The sequence below is a fragment of the Hemitrygon akajei genome, unplaced genomic scaffold (genome assembly GCF_048418815.1).
Source record: "Hemitrygon akajei unplaced genomic scaffold, sHemAka1.3 Scf000063, whole genome shotgun sequence".
In the NCBI taxonomy this organism is placed as follows: Eukaryota; Metazoa; Chordata; class Chondrichthyes; order Myliobatiformes; family Dasyatidae; genus Hemitrygon; species Hemitrygon akajei.
In genome coordinates, this window is record NW_027331949.1 from 2,715,067 (window position 1) to 2,730,062 (window position 14,996).

Consider the following 14,996-nt stretch of genomic DNA (forward strand, 5'->3'; position numbering starts at 1 on the left):
TGGAGTAAAGCCAGATCTAGCATATAAAGAGGCTTTGAGGAAAGAGAAGCAGAATAAAGGGTGTAAAGGTAGTAAGGTAGAAGGGCTGAAGTGCATGTACTTCAATGCAAGAAGCATCAGGAACAAAGGTGATGAACTGAGAGCTTGGATACATACATGGAATTACAATGTAGTGGCCATTACAGAGACTTGGCTAGCACCAGGACAGGAATGGATTCTCAATATTCCTGGATATCAGTGCTTTAAAAGGGATGGAGAGGGGGGAAAAGGGGAGGAGGGAAAAGGGGAGGAGGGGTGGCATTACTGGTCAGAGATACTATTACAGCTACAGAAAGGGTGGGTAATGTAGCAGGATCCCCTTTTCAGTCAGTATGGGTAGAAGTCAGGAACAGGAAGGGAGCAGTTACTCTACTGGGAGCATTCTATAGTCCCCCTGGTAGCACCAGAGATACCGAGGAGCAGATTTTGGGAGGCAGATTTGCAAAAATAACAGGGTTGTTATCATGGATGACTTTAACTTCTCTAATAATGATTGGCACCTGATTAGTTCCAATGGTTTAGTTTGTTAAGTGCGACAAGGATGGATTCCTGTCACAGTATGTTGACAGGCCGACGGGGGAATGCTATACTAGATCTAGTATTAGGTAACGAACCGGGTCAGGTCACAGATCTCTCAGTGGGTGAGCATCTGGGGGACAGTGACCACCACTCCCTGGTGTTTAATATTATCATGGAAAAGGATAGAATCAGAGAAGGCAGGAATTTTTTTAATTAGAGAAGGGCAAATTAGGAGCTATAAGGCTAGAAATTGCGGGTGTGAATTGGAATGATGATTTTGCAGGGAAATGTACTATGGACATGTGGCCAATGTTTTGGGATCTCTTGCAGGATGTTAGGGATAAATATGTCCTGGTGAGGAAGATAAGGAATGGTAGGGTGAAGGAAACATGGGTGACAAGTGAGGTGGAGAAGCCAGCCAGATGGAAGAAGGTAGCATATAACCATATAACAATTACAGCACGGAAACAGGCCATCTCAGCCCTTCTAGTCCGTGCCGAACACTTACTCTCACCTAGTCCCACCGGCCCGCATTCAGTCCATAACGCTCCATTCCTTTGCTGTCCATATACCTATCAATTGTGAGGTTTAGGAAGCAAGGATCAGATAAGTCTATTGAGGAATATTGGGTCACAAGAAAGGCGCTTAAGAAGGGGCTGAGGAAAGCAAGAAGGGGGGCATGAGAAGGCCTTGGCGAGTAGGGTAAAGGAAAACCCCAAGGCATTCTTCAATTATGTGAAGAACAAAAGGTTGACAGGAGTGAAGGTAGGACCGATTAGAGGTAAAGGCAGGAAGATGAGCCTGGAGGCTGTGGAAGTGAGCGAGGTCCTCAATGAATACTTCTCTTCGGTATTCACCAATGAGAGGGAACTTGATGACGCTGAGGACAATATGAGTGAGGTTGATGTTCTGGAGCATGTTGATATTAAGGGAGAGCAGGTGTTGGAATTGTTAAAATACATTAGGACGGATAAGTCCCCGGGGCCTGATGCAATATTTCCCAGGCTGCTCCACGAGGCGAGGGAAGATTGCTGAGCCTCTGGCTAGGATCTTTATGTCCTCGTTGTCCACGGAAATGGTACCGGAAGATTGGAGGGAGGCGAATATTGTCCCCTTGTTCAAAAAAGGTAGTAGGGATAGCCCAGTTAATTATAGACCAGTGAGCCTTATGTCTGTGGTGGGAAAGCTGTTGGAAAAGATTCTTAGAGATAGGATCTATGCGCATTTAGAGAATCGTGGTCTGATCAGGGACAGTCAGCATGGCTTTGTGAAGGGCAGATCGTGGCTAACAAGTCTGATAGAGTTCATTGAGGAGGTGACCAGACCTATAAATGAGGGTAGTGCAGTGGATGTGATCTACATGGATTTTAGTAAGGCACTTGACAAGGTACCACACGGTAGGCTTATTTAGAAAGTCAGAAGGCATGGGATCCAGGGAAGTTTGGCCAGGTGGATTAAGAATTGGCTTGCCTGCAGAAAGCAGAGGGTCGTGGTGGAGGGAGTACATTCAGATTGGAGGGTTGTGACGAGTGGTGTCCTACAAGAATTGGTTCTGGGACCTCTACTTTTTGTGATTTTTATTAACGACCTGGATGTGTGGGTAGAAGGGTGGGTTGGCAAGTTTGCAGACGACACAAAGGTTGGTGGTGTTGTGGATAGTGTTGAGGATTGTTAAAGATTGCAGAGACATTGATAGGATGCAGAAGTGGGCTGAGAAGTGGCAGATGGAGTTCAACCCAGAAGTGTGAGATGGTACACTTTGGAAGGACAAACTCCAAAGCAGAGTACAAAGTAAATGGCAGGATACTTGGAATTGTGGAGGAGCAGAGGGATCTAAGGGGTACATGTCCACAGGTCCCTGAAAGCTGCCTCACATGTAGATAGGGTAGTTAAGAAATCTTATGGAGTGTTAGCTTTCATAAGTCGAGGGATCAAGTTTAAGAGTCGCGGGGTAATGATGCAGCTCTATAAAACTCTGGTTAGGCCACACTTGGAGTACTGTGTCCAGTTCTGGTCGCCTCACTATAGGAAGGATGTGGAAGCATTGGAAAGGGTACAGAGGAGATTTACCAGGATGCTGCCTGGTTTGGAGAGTATGGATTATGATCAGAGATTAAGGGAGCTAGGGCTTTACTCCCTGGAGAGAAGGAGGATGAGGGGAAACATGATAGAATATACAAGATATTAAGAGGAATAGATAGAGTGGACAGCCAGCGCCTCTTCCCCAGGGCACCACTGGTCAGTACAAGAGGACATGGCTTTAAGGTAAGGGGAGGGAAGTTCAAGGGGGATATTAGAGGAAGGTTTTTCACTCAGAGAGTGGTTGGTGCGTGGAATGCACTGCCTGAGTCAGTGGTGGAGGCAGATACACTCGTGAAATTTAAGAGACTACTAGACAGGTATATGGAGGAATTTAAGGCAGGGTGTTATATGGGAGGCAGGGTTTAAAGGTCGGCTCAACATTGTAGACCGAAGGGCCTGTAACGTGCTGTACTGTTCTATGTATATCATTCACAGAGATCACATCATTACACAGTGTACTAAGGTAGAACACGGTCAAGCAGTAACAGAATGCAGAATGGAATGTCACAGCTACAGAGATAGTGTCAGTCAACAATACATAAGTACAGAAATACCAAGGAAGCAGTCAGACAACGCTGTTTTTCCTTGTGGCGCATCGGACGGCAGCTTTCAAAGATACAAAGGTTTATGTATTATCAAAGCATGTATCCACATACAACTCTGATATTTTAATTCTCCAGAGAGACACAAAGCAAAGAAACAACATAAAAGTAATTTGGAGGGAAACATGAAACCAAAACACCCACCTCTTCCGTCCAAAAAGAACAGCATTGCGATCATCAACCACCCTCTTCCTGGCACAAAATGGAACAGGAATATCGATGCCCAAAAAACAATCTCTCCGCCACACAAGAAACTAGCAGTATACTAACGGAACCTCAACCCCCAAACACCCTCCCCTCGCACAGCAAACTGGCAAAGGAACAGGTGATAAACTACACAGAACATAAAAACCATAAGTCTGGAAAAAATCCACAGTTCTTAAATACAGAATCACGACAGCATCCTCCGATATCACCGACATTTATTGAAAGAGAGAGACACCACACGAGATAGAAAGGCCTACCCGCCTGCCACAGAGAGCCACACGGCGATCGGCCGTTCACAGACTTCTTCCTCGGCAGCGGTCAAACAGCAGGCAGTCGGCAATGAACTCTCGCTCGCCTTCCGCAATCTTCCTCGATGTTTTAATCGCCAATTAATGGACTTGTTAAACGGCGAAACACAGTCAAACGTTGGCTCCTGCCACACCTCAAAGTTTCTTCTCAGCGAGACCGTACGAGTACGCGCTCGCTTCAGAATTTTCTCCGAGCCAGCAGAGCCCTGGATCCCTCAAACAGTCTCCTAACTGTAAATCACAGGCTCTAACTGTCCCGGAAACACATTTAAGGTAAAAAAAAAACAGACCTAAGAAAAGTTTTTAAAAATTAGTTTTCATGTGCTAGTAGAGCGATGTCGACTGAGAGAGTGTTGTACGCTGGAGTCACCTTGACAGAAAAGTTACTGATTGCATAAGGAAAAACAGTGTCAACTGTAGCCGTGATCCCTCTGTCACTGATGTTCTGGACAATTTTCATGGGTTACGTAACACAAGGTAGGCAATGAAAGCCACACATCCCTGGTTCCTGAAGGTGAGCAGCCACTCTCCGAAACACCAGCAGATGTGAGGAGGATGCTGCAGAGTCAGCTCTCTTAAGAGAGCAGGGCCAGACAACATCCCAGGCCAAGTATTCAGAGAGCTCACTGATATCTTCATAGTCATCTCCAATACTTCGCTCATCCACGCTGCTGTCCCCACACGTATCAAATTGGTCAGCATCATCCCTGTACCAAAGAACTCTGCACTGACGCCAATTATCATGAAGTGATTTGAACTGTGCATAATGGCACAAACCAAAAACTCCATCCCTGCCACAGTGGCCACTCACTGATATGCTCAAGGGCAGAACCTCTCCACGATAGATGCCACAGTACCTGGTCCTTTGGAGGTGCTGATCACAATATGATTGAGTTTGACTTGATAGAGAGAAAATTAACGTCTGACACAGTAGTATTTCAATGGGTAAAGGAAATTACAGTGGTATGAGAGAGGAGCTGGCCAAAGTAAATTAGAAGGAGCCGGCAGGGATGTCAGCAGAGTATCAATGGTGTGCGTTTCTGGGGGAAATAAGGAAGGCGTAGTACATGTGTATTTCAAAAAAAGAAGAAAGACTCAACTGGCAAAATAGTACAAAACTGGCTGACAACAGAAGTTAAAGCTTTTGTAAAAACAAAAGAGAGGGCATACAACAAAGCCAAAAAATAAGCAGGAAGATAGAGGACCGGGAAGCTTTTAAAAACCTACAGAAAACAACTAAATGAATCATTAGGAAGGAAAAGAGGAAATATGAAAGCAAACCAGCAAACATCAATGTGGTTTTTCATGTATGTAAAAATTAAAACAGAGATGAGAGTGGATGAAGGACCCATAGAAAATGAGGGCAGAGAAATAGTGACGGGGATGAGGAGATGGCAGATGAACTAAATGAGTAGTTTACATCAGTTTCACAGTGGAAGACAGGAGCAGTATGCCTGATGTAGTGTGTGAAGGAAGAGAAGTGGGTGCAGTTACTGTTACAAGAGAAGGTACTGAAAAAGCTGAAAGACCTAAAAGTACAGAAGTCATCCAGACCAGATGAACTGCACCCCAGGGTTCTGAAAGAGGAAGCGTTAGAGATTGCGTTGGCATTGGAAATGATCTTTCAAAAATCATTGGACTCAGCAATGGTGCCAATGGACTGGAAAATTGCAAGTGTTACTCCACTCTTTGGGAAAGGAGGAAGGCAGCAGAAAGGAAATTATAGACCAGTTACCTGACCTCAGTGGCTGGGAAGACGTTAGAGTCAATTGTTAAGGATGAGGTGATGGAGTACTTGGTGACACAGGACAAGATAGGGCAAAGTCAGCATGGTTTCCTTCAGGGAAAATCTTGCCTGATGAACATGCTGGAATCTTTTGATAATTACAAGTAGGATAGATGAAGGGGATACAGTAAACATATATTTGGACTTTCAGAAGGCCTTTGACAAGGCCACACATGAGGCTGTTTACCAAGTTAAGAGCCCATGATATTTCAGGAAAGTTACTAACATGGTTAGAGCATTGGCTGATTGGTAGGAGTCAGCAAGTGGGAATAAAAGGATCCTTTTCTGGTAGGCTGCCAGGAACTAGTGGTGTTCCACAGGGGTCGGTGTTGGGAGCACTTCTTTTTTATGCTGAATGTCAAAGATTTAATGAAGAAATAGATGGCTTTAATGCCAAGTTTGCAGATGATATAAAGATTGGCGGAGTGGCCAGTAGTGTTGAGGTAACAGATAGGCTGTTGAAGGACTTAGACAGAATAGGAAAGTGGCAAATGATGGAAAATGTTGGAAAATGCATGGTCATGTACTTTGGCAGTAGAAATAAATGTGCAGGCTATTTTCTAAATGAGGAGAAAATGAAAAAATTCTGAGATGCAAAGGTACTTGGGACTCCCCGGCCGTCGATCATGGCTGCCCCAGCAACCCAGGTTAACTCAGGGTCTCCAGTTTGACTCCTATAACAGAGCCAGCCTTTCTAATCAGTTTTTTGAGCCTTGTTGGCATCACCCATGTTGATGTCATTGCTTCAGCACACCAGCACTAGAAGATTGCACTGGTGACAACAGACTGGTACAAAATGGGAAAGAGATGCCTGGATACTCCAAAGGACCTCAGTCTCCTCAGGAAGTAGAGGTGACTCTGGCCCTTCTTGTACACAGACTCTACATTGGTTTCCACTCCAGGTACTGTTAGGTCCTCACCACATCTGCGTCCTCACCATCAATAGTAAAAGGGAGCAGAGCAGGTTTAGTCTTCCTAAAGCACATCACCATCTCCTTTGTCTTACTGATGTTGAGCTGCAGATGATTCAGCTTGCACCATTTGACAAAGTCCTTCAACAGGGCCCTATATTTATCCTTCTGTCCTCCCTTTATACACCCAGCCATTGCTGAGTGATCAGAGAACTCCTGCAGATGACATGCTCAGTTCAAGGTATACAGGGTAAACAGGAAGGGAGCCAATACTGTCTGATTATCAGATTTTAAAAAAAATTCTGACTTGTGACATTTGCAAAGTGAGATACAAATGTCAGGATCTGCAACTTAAACACGGTGCCCAGCCAATGCCCAAATCCATGGCATGTCTATTCCATTTCCCAGTCAATCCACAAATCCGTGGAACGTCCATTCCATTTCAAAGTTGTAGCCACTGGCAGTCTCTGATTCTGCCAAGATCAGAACAGCTAACAATAATCCTGCCAAGTAATTTGTTTGAATTGCACTGCATCACTTACCCTTCAGTTGTGCGGATAAATCCTGAAAACCCTGGGGAAAGCCAATGTCCATATATTCATTTGGATCAGGGCCTGTGGAATTAAACAGTTTTCATGAAACCAAACCTGAACACCACCATTCAGCTGAGTGCTTCATTGTCACTTTGCGCTCAGTGTGCTGTTTTACTGTACCGTGCTCCAGGATTTCTTTCAGTATTTTGTCCAACTTCGGTAACTGGTTTTGCATTTTCACAAAGGATTCCCACATCACCCTCCGGGTCTGGGCACCTTTCTCCATCACCAGGCTGAAGAGGAGCTTGGAACTCTCTGCCCGGTCTCCCTTCTCCGCCAGGTCAGCAACTGCCTGATAAAACAGAGAATGTTTTGAGAAAAGGTCTGATGGACACAGAACAGGAATGAGAACATTTTCTCAGTTGGAGAACAGCAATTACTACCAGGTAATCGCAACTGTCTCTGCAGGTTTAACTAGAAGCATTAACCAATTAGAAGAATGAACTAATACCAGGATTTCTCTTTGGCACATCCACTTCCCAATCTGGATCCCGTGTTCAGCAAATGAGATGACTTCATCTCTGAAGATCTATCCCCAGCCGAGCTTGTCAATGCAGTTACAAAGAAGAAACAACAAGGCTTTCCACAGGAGAGCATTCCAACGACTGAATAGAATTGGAAAAAGCTGCCAAAAGTTGAAAACTCAGCAACACTCTATCCTGAAGTTTCTTTTGCTGCTGATGAATCTGTCCCCTTAACTATCAAGTCCCTATGACTATTGCTCTACCTGCTGAAAGCTGACCGCAGTACTATTGGTCTGGCTGCTGCTGCCATGCCCAGGTAGGTCATCCCCCTCAGCACTATCCAAAGGGGTATACATTTGCTGAGAGGAATGGCCACGGGGGGGGGGGTGGAGGGTGAGGTGACCCTGCACTGACTTCTTTCTCCCTTTACCTCTGTGTTTACCTGTCTACTCCCAGAACTCTGCACTCTGGGTGTAACTACCTGCTCAAAATTCATGTCTATCAAATGCTCTGCCTCTCAGATGATCCTCCGTTCATACAGCTCCATAATGTGGTGTTTCATAAGCTGGAGTTGGCTGCACTTCCCGCAGGTGTCGTCCCTCACCTCACATTGTAAGCGATCTTATGCATTTATTTTCATTGTGTTTTTATTTACTATTGTGCTCTTCATCTTATTGTGTTATTTTAATGCCACATCAGATGCAGTGGAACAACCATCTTCCCTCTCTTCTTGACCCTGATTCATGGTCTGAAGCTGAAACATCAACCATTCCTCTCTCCATAGACACTGGCTGATCAAGTGTGTTCCTCCAGCTGATTGTTTTTTTCTCCAGAATGCAGCATCTGCAGTCCCATCTCTCCAGTGGCTTGGCTGTTTGGGTCTCTCTCTCTCTCTTTGTTGCTTTGTATCTGAGTGTGTGTGTGTCTGTCTATATCCGTGTCTGCGTCTGTGCAAAATGCTCCATTTATTTACTCCAAGAATATGGACGTCAACAGCAAGTGCAAAACCGACCAGATTCTTGATGCTGTAGGTCCTGGTGAAGAAGTGCACACAAAGGGGAGTTCCCATTGGAAGTGAGGGAACAGAGGCAAGTCTCCAAGTGCGAATGGGAAAACTGCAGGTGGCAATGATTCTCTGTCCCTTCCCCCTTTGGGTGCATGAATTCATGTATTTGAGAGGAGCTGTGAGAGTCGGCTGTGTGAGTAATTACAGTGGATTTTGTAGATGGAACACAACAAAGATACTGTGCACCAGAGGAAGACAGACCGAGTGCTTAGGGCGGTGGCTGGGTTTTGTGATCCTGGGTTGTGGGTAATTACTTGCTGGCTTCGGAGCAAGTGGAGAGTACTCTGTCACACTCCAGACACATAGTTGTTTGTGGGAGCAGAGCCACCAGTGACAGGGTACCCACAAATGGTCTGCTTGTGTTCTGCAGCAGCTGGCAGAACCGAAATTCAGGTTAACTTTACACCAGTGTACTGGAGAACCATAGAACATTACAGCACAGAAACAGGCCTTTTGGCCCTTCTTGGCTGTGCCAAACCATTTTTCTGCCTAGTCCCACTGACCTGCACCTGGACCATATCCCTCCATACCCCTCTCATCCATATACCTGTCCAAGCTTTTCTTAATGTGAGCCCACATTTACCACTTCATCTGGCAGCTCATTCCACACTCCCACCACTCTCTGTGTGAAGAAGCCCCTCCTAATGTTCCCTTTAAACTTTTCCCCCTTCACCCTTAACCAATGACCTGTTTTTTTTTCTCCCCTGGCCTCAGTGGAAAAAGCCACTGAAGGAAAAAGTCAAGAAGGAACCAGTGATAACAATTCCAATCCAAATCAAAGGCAAGTTGTTGGACTCTTGTTACAAATGCCCACTGCCTGGCTTTGTTGATGAAATGTTACCTTCGACACATGAACGATGAAAGGCCTTGACAGAGTGGATGTGGAGAGGATGTTTCCTATGGTGGGAAAGTCTAAGACCAGAGGACACAGCCTCAGAATAGCGAGGTGTCCTTTTAGAACGGAGATGAGGAGGTATTTCTTCAGCCAGAGAGTGGTGAATGTGTGGCATTTGTCGCCACAGGTCACTGTGGAGTCCAAGTCTCTTTGTATATTTAAAGCAGAACTTTATTGATTCTTGATTGGTCAGGGCATGAAGGGATATGGGGAGAAGGCAGGAGACTGGGGCTGAGAGGGAAAATGGGTCAGTCATGATGAAGTGGCCTAGCAGACTAGATGGGCCAAATGGACTACCACTTCTTCTATGTCTTAGGAACACCAGATTATGGACACACATACATACAAACAAGCTTTGTTAAACTGGAACATGCACCATGTATACACATGTTGTGCTTGTGAGTCACAGCATTTGTCGTCTCTCTGCTTACTCAGGTCTCACGTGGAGTACTGTCAATGGTTTTGGGCCCGATTTCTCAGAAAGGATGTGTTGTCATTGGAGAGAGTCCAGAGGAGGGTCATGAGGATGATACTGGGAATGAAGGGGTTAACGTGTGAGGAGTGCTTGGCAGTATGGGGCCTGTATCCACTGGAATTTCAAAGAATGCGGGGTGATCTCATTGAAGCCAACCACATGTGTAAAGGATGATATAGGAAACCCTATGGTCAGGTATCCAGAACCAGCAAGCAAAACCTCAAAAACTGAGGGGGTGACCTTTTAGGACAGTGGCAAGGAGGAATTCTTTTAGCCAGAGAGTAGTGAATCTGTGGAATGCTCTGCCACAGAGTGTGGTGGAGGCCAAGTCCATGGGTATGCTTCAGGCAGAAGTTGATGGTTTCCTGATCATTTAGGGCAAATGATTTGGCAAGAAGGAAGGTGTATGAGGGTTGAGTAGGACCTGGGATCAGCCATGATAGAATTGTAGAGCATGATGGGTTGAATGACCTAATTCCATTCCTATGTCTTAGAGACTCAAAGTAATTGTTCTTTCTAATGTGTCTTATGTGCTCTTGATGCCATTCATTAAAATACTCGAGGAATATTTAGGAGATACTTCATAATTATGCATAAAATTGAATTCTGGACAAGTCTAAAAACACACCCTGCCACTGACTGGATCGTTGAACGACAGGACTGCAGAGATTTTAATCCACCCCTTTGGGTATGGGGTCATCGAGCTGTTCTGCAACATTATCAGCTGGCAACACCTCCAGACTGGGGCTGGTCCAGATCTCTTCTCTCCCTGCCCCCCCAACACACACATTTATCCACATACCCCTCCTCCTCAGTTCATGGTGATCATGAAGTGAAGGAAACACTTGAGCACAAGGCCATGGATTATGGTTGGTTACCACTCCACTACTGCTGAAAATGATGCACCATGGAGTCCGGGCTTTACGCTGCTCTCTCTAGTCTGGATCTGTATATTTGGACACATGGCAGAAACCATGATGTGCTCGGTGTGCAGAAGGCCTTGGGGTCACCTGGAGGCCTCCCTGCACTTACATCAACCACAGATATCTGGCTGAGTAGATTTGATAACGTTGGGCTGTTGCCTCACTGGTATCAGAAGCAGCTTTGCTGACATTTTCTGTTTCAGGGACTCCACAGGGAGATTTCAGCTGTTGACTTACTTGAATTGATTGAGTGAACAGTTAACTTTTTCCCCTTTATTGCATTCTCCTAAATTTTTTTTTAATATAAATCACAGATTTATTTCCTGGGCCACCAGATATGAGCGTGGCTCGGTGTGGGAGTTATGACCAGACCGGTGTGATTGGCAGATTTCCTTCTCCACATGACAGCAGTGAATGCTGTGGTCTTGGGTGACAGCCACACGCTCTCACAGGTTCATGGAAATGAACTGAATTTAACCAGTTCCCTTGATAGGACTTGAGTTGGATATCAGTTCTGGCTCAGCAGTTCACTCTGAACCTGCAGTTCCTGCTACCGCCTCACAGGTTTTAGCCCCGACATCCGATCAGTGGGACATAGTGTCTCCAGTGCAATAATCTGTCCCCAAGACGCGGGAGTGTGAGAGACTGTTGTAGAGGTTTCAGCAAGGCAAGGCCGCGGACAATATACTGATGGAAGCAGAGTGCAGACGTGTACATTTACTGAACTTAACACGGCCACTCAAAACCTGACCTTGAGAATCAGAATCCGGTTTATTATCACCGGCATGTGTCGTGAAATTCATTAACTTAGCAGCAGCAGTTCAATGCAACACATAATATCGAAGAAGCAAAATAATAACAATAACAATAATAATGATTAAGTAAATCAATTTAAAGTATACATATATTAAATAGATTAAAATCATGCAAAATAGAGAAATATTATAGATTTAAAAAGTGAGGTAGTATCCAAGCATTCAATGTCCATTTAGGAATCAGTTGGGAAAAAGAAGCAGTTCCTGAATTCCTGAGTGTGTGTGCTCAGACTTCTGTACCTCCTACCTGATGGTAACTGTGTTGAAAGGACATGCCCTGGGTGCTGGAGGTCCTTAATAATCGACGCTGCCTTTCTGAGACTCTGCTCCTTGAAGATGTCCTGGGTACTTTGTTGGGTAGTACACAAGATGGAGCTGACTGGATTTACAACCCTCTGCAGCTTCTTTCGGTCCTGTGCAGTAGCCCCCCCCATACCAGACAGTGATGCAGCCTGTCAGAATGCTCTCCACAGTACATCTATAGAAGTTTCTCAGTGTATTTGTTGACGTACCAAATGTCTTCAAACTCTGAATGAACTCTAGTCACTGTCTTGCCTTCTTTGTGACTGCGTGGATATGAGGACCACGTTAGATCCTCAGGGACTTGAAATAGCTCCTCCTGTTCAAGCTCGGGAACCAAGGCCAGCAGCCATACCCAGACAAGGCAAGGATGTTCATGACAGCCACTTCCAGGACAGTGGCGACACGCGGCGCATGTGGAAGGGCATCCAGGACATCACTAATTACAGGACAACATCACCTGACTGTGTGGGTGATGCCTCCCTCCCACATGCGCTGAGTAACTTCTATTCCCGGTTTGAGGTGGAAAATGATGTGGCGGCGAGGAAGTCCACCCCTCCTACAGATGACCAGGTGCTGTGCCTCACCATGGCCGATGTGAGAAGAACCCTGTGCAGGGTCAACCCACGGAAGGCTGCCTGACCAGACAACATCCCTGGTAGAGTGCTCAGAGCAGCTAGCAGATGTTCTCACTGACATCTTCAACATCTCCCTGAGCAGTGCCACCGTTCCAACGTGATTCAAGGCCGCCACCATCGTCCTCGTACCGAAGAAGTCTTCAGTGTCCTGCCTAAATGACTACTGTCCCGTTGCACTCACATCCATCATCATGAAGTGTTTCGAGAGGCTTGTCATGAGGCATATCAAGACCCTGCTGCCCCCCTCAGTGGACCCCCTGCAGTTTGTGTACCGTACCAACTGCTCAACAGATGACGTCATTGCCACCACCCTCCACCTGGACAAAAAAGACACATTCGTTCGGATGCTGTTCATAGACTTCAGTTCAGCATTCAACACAATCATCCCTCAGAATCTGATTGGAAAGCTGAGCCTACTGGGCCTGAACACCTCCCTCTGCAACTGGATCCTAGACTTCCTGACTGGGAGACCTCAGTCAGTCTGGATCAGGAGCAGCATCTCCAATACCATCACACTGAGCACGGGGGCTCCCCAGGGCTGTGTGCTCCGTCCACTGCTGTTCACTCTGCTGACCCACGACTGTGCTGCAACACACAGCTCGAACCACATCAAGTTCGCCGATGACAGGACCGTGGTGGGTCTCATCAGCAAGAATGACGAGTCAGCTTACAGCGGCTAACGGACTGGTGAAGAGCCAACAACCTGTCTCTGAATGTGAACAAAGCAAAAGAGGTGGTTGTTGACTTCAGGAGGGCATGGAGTGACCACTCCCCGCTGAACATCGACGGCTCCTTGGTAGAGATTGTAAAGAGCATCAAATTTCTTGGTGTTCACCTGACGGAGAATCTCACCTGGTCCCACAACAGCAGCTCCATAGCAAAGAAAGCCCAGCAGTGTCTCTACTTTCTGCGAAGGCTGAGGAAAGTCCATCTCCCACCCCCATCCTCATCACATTCTACAGGGGTTGTATTGAGAGTATCTTGAGCAGCTGCATCACTGCCTGGTTTGGAAATTGCACCATCTCGGATCGCAAGACCCTGTAGGGGATAGTGAGGTCAGCTGAGAAGATCATCGGGGTCTCTCTTCCCGCCATCACGGATATTTACATTACACGCTGCATCCGCAAAGCAAACAGCATTGTGAAGGACCCCATGCACACCTTATACAATCTTTTCTCCTTCCTGCCATCTGGGAAAAGGCTCTGAAGCATTCTGGCTCTCACGACCAAACTATGTAACAGTTTCTTCCCCCAAGCTATCAGACTCCTCAATACCAGAGCCAAGACTGACACCTTGCCCTATTGTCCTGTTTATTATTTATTGAAATGCCTGCACTGTTTTTGTGCGTTTTATACAGTCCGGTGTAGGTCTGTAGTCCAGTATAGCTTTCTCTGTGTTTTTTTTTTACGTAGTTCAGTCCAGTTTTTGTACCGTGTCATGTAAACACCATGGTCCTGAAAAACGTTGTCTCATTTTTATTATGTACTGTACCAGCAGTTATGGTCGAAATGACAATAAAAGTGACTTGACTTGACTTGACAGCTGTAACTGGTATTTAAGTCTGTAAAAAAATGTTCTTAAGCAGTAAACACAGTTTCTATTGGATCAGTAGCTGCATAAAAATTCATAATGATGAGCTGTAACTTCACAGCAGCTCACAGTAACAGGGGCTGAATAGTTCTCTTCGTGCAAAGTGTGGTTGACGATTGAGTAGGAGTTGTCAAAGTGCAGTTAATCGGCCAAAGGTGACCTTGGTCTCTCTTCAAACTGAAGCCATCAGTTCCACGATGTTGGATTAACCAGAACTCACCCTGCTCTTCCACTCACCTCATGCTCCTGTCCACTGAAATGTCCCTCCTCTCTCAAAATCAAGCTGAATTCTTCAATCCGTTCTTCAATTGCAGGTTTCAGTCTTTTTCCATAGAAATGTGCCAACTGAAACTGTTGGTAATCGTCACAGTCAGACAGCAGCTCAAGGATTTCAGTCCTTGGATCTGTGAATATAAATAAACCAAACACAAGCCCAGAAAGAAATGGAAATTAAATATTTATCCAAACACAACTGAGAAAAAAAATATAAGCACCAGCATCTAACCCTCGCTGCCAGCCCAGCAGATGATTCTTCCCCAATGCTCTGCACTATGATGCTTTGTCCATCCGTTCAGCGATGTTTCCACTGTCATGAGGAAACTAGTCAAAATATACTTCATCTCCAGTCAGAATGATGGAATCAGATCAATCAACCAATCAGAACAGGGTCAATTCAAACTGACCAATCAGGATCAGGCAATTCAGATCATGCATTAAGCCCTGCCCATGCCCTGCACACTGGAGAGGGTATATAAGGAGGTGCCTCTGGTGGAATCTGTCATT

At 45.7% G+C, this 14,996-nt stretch overlaps 1 protein-coding gene across 2 annotated transcripts in view; it reads right to left on the minus strand.

Annotated features, from left to right (window-relative positions):
- Positions 1 to 14,996, minus strand: part of LOC140721889 (NACHT, LRR and PYD domains-containing protein 6-like) — a 111,764-nt gene that overhangs the window by 10,526 nt on the left and 86,242 nt on the right. For both annotated transcript variants that reach the window (XM_073036717.1, XM_073036718.1), the window contains 3 exons: positions 14,451 to 14,617; positions 7,168 to 7,339; positions 6,997 to 7,068 (listed from right to left, as the gene is read on the minus strand). In XM_073036717.1, coding sequence (XP_072892818.1) covers positions 6,997 to 7,068; positions 7,168 to 7,339; positions 14,451 to 14,617 — 411 coding nt within the window. The remainder of the gene's footprint in view (positions 1 to 6,996; positions 7,069 to 7,167; positions 7,340 to 14,450; positions 14,618 to 14,996) is intronic.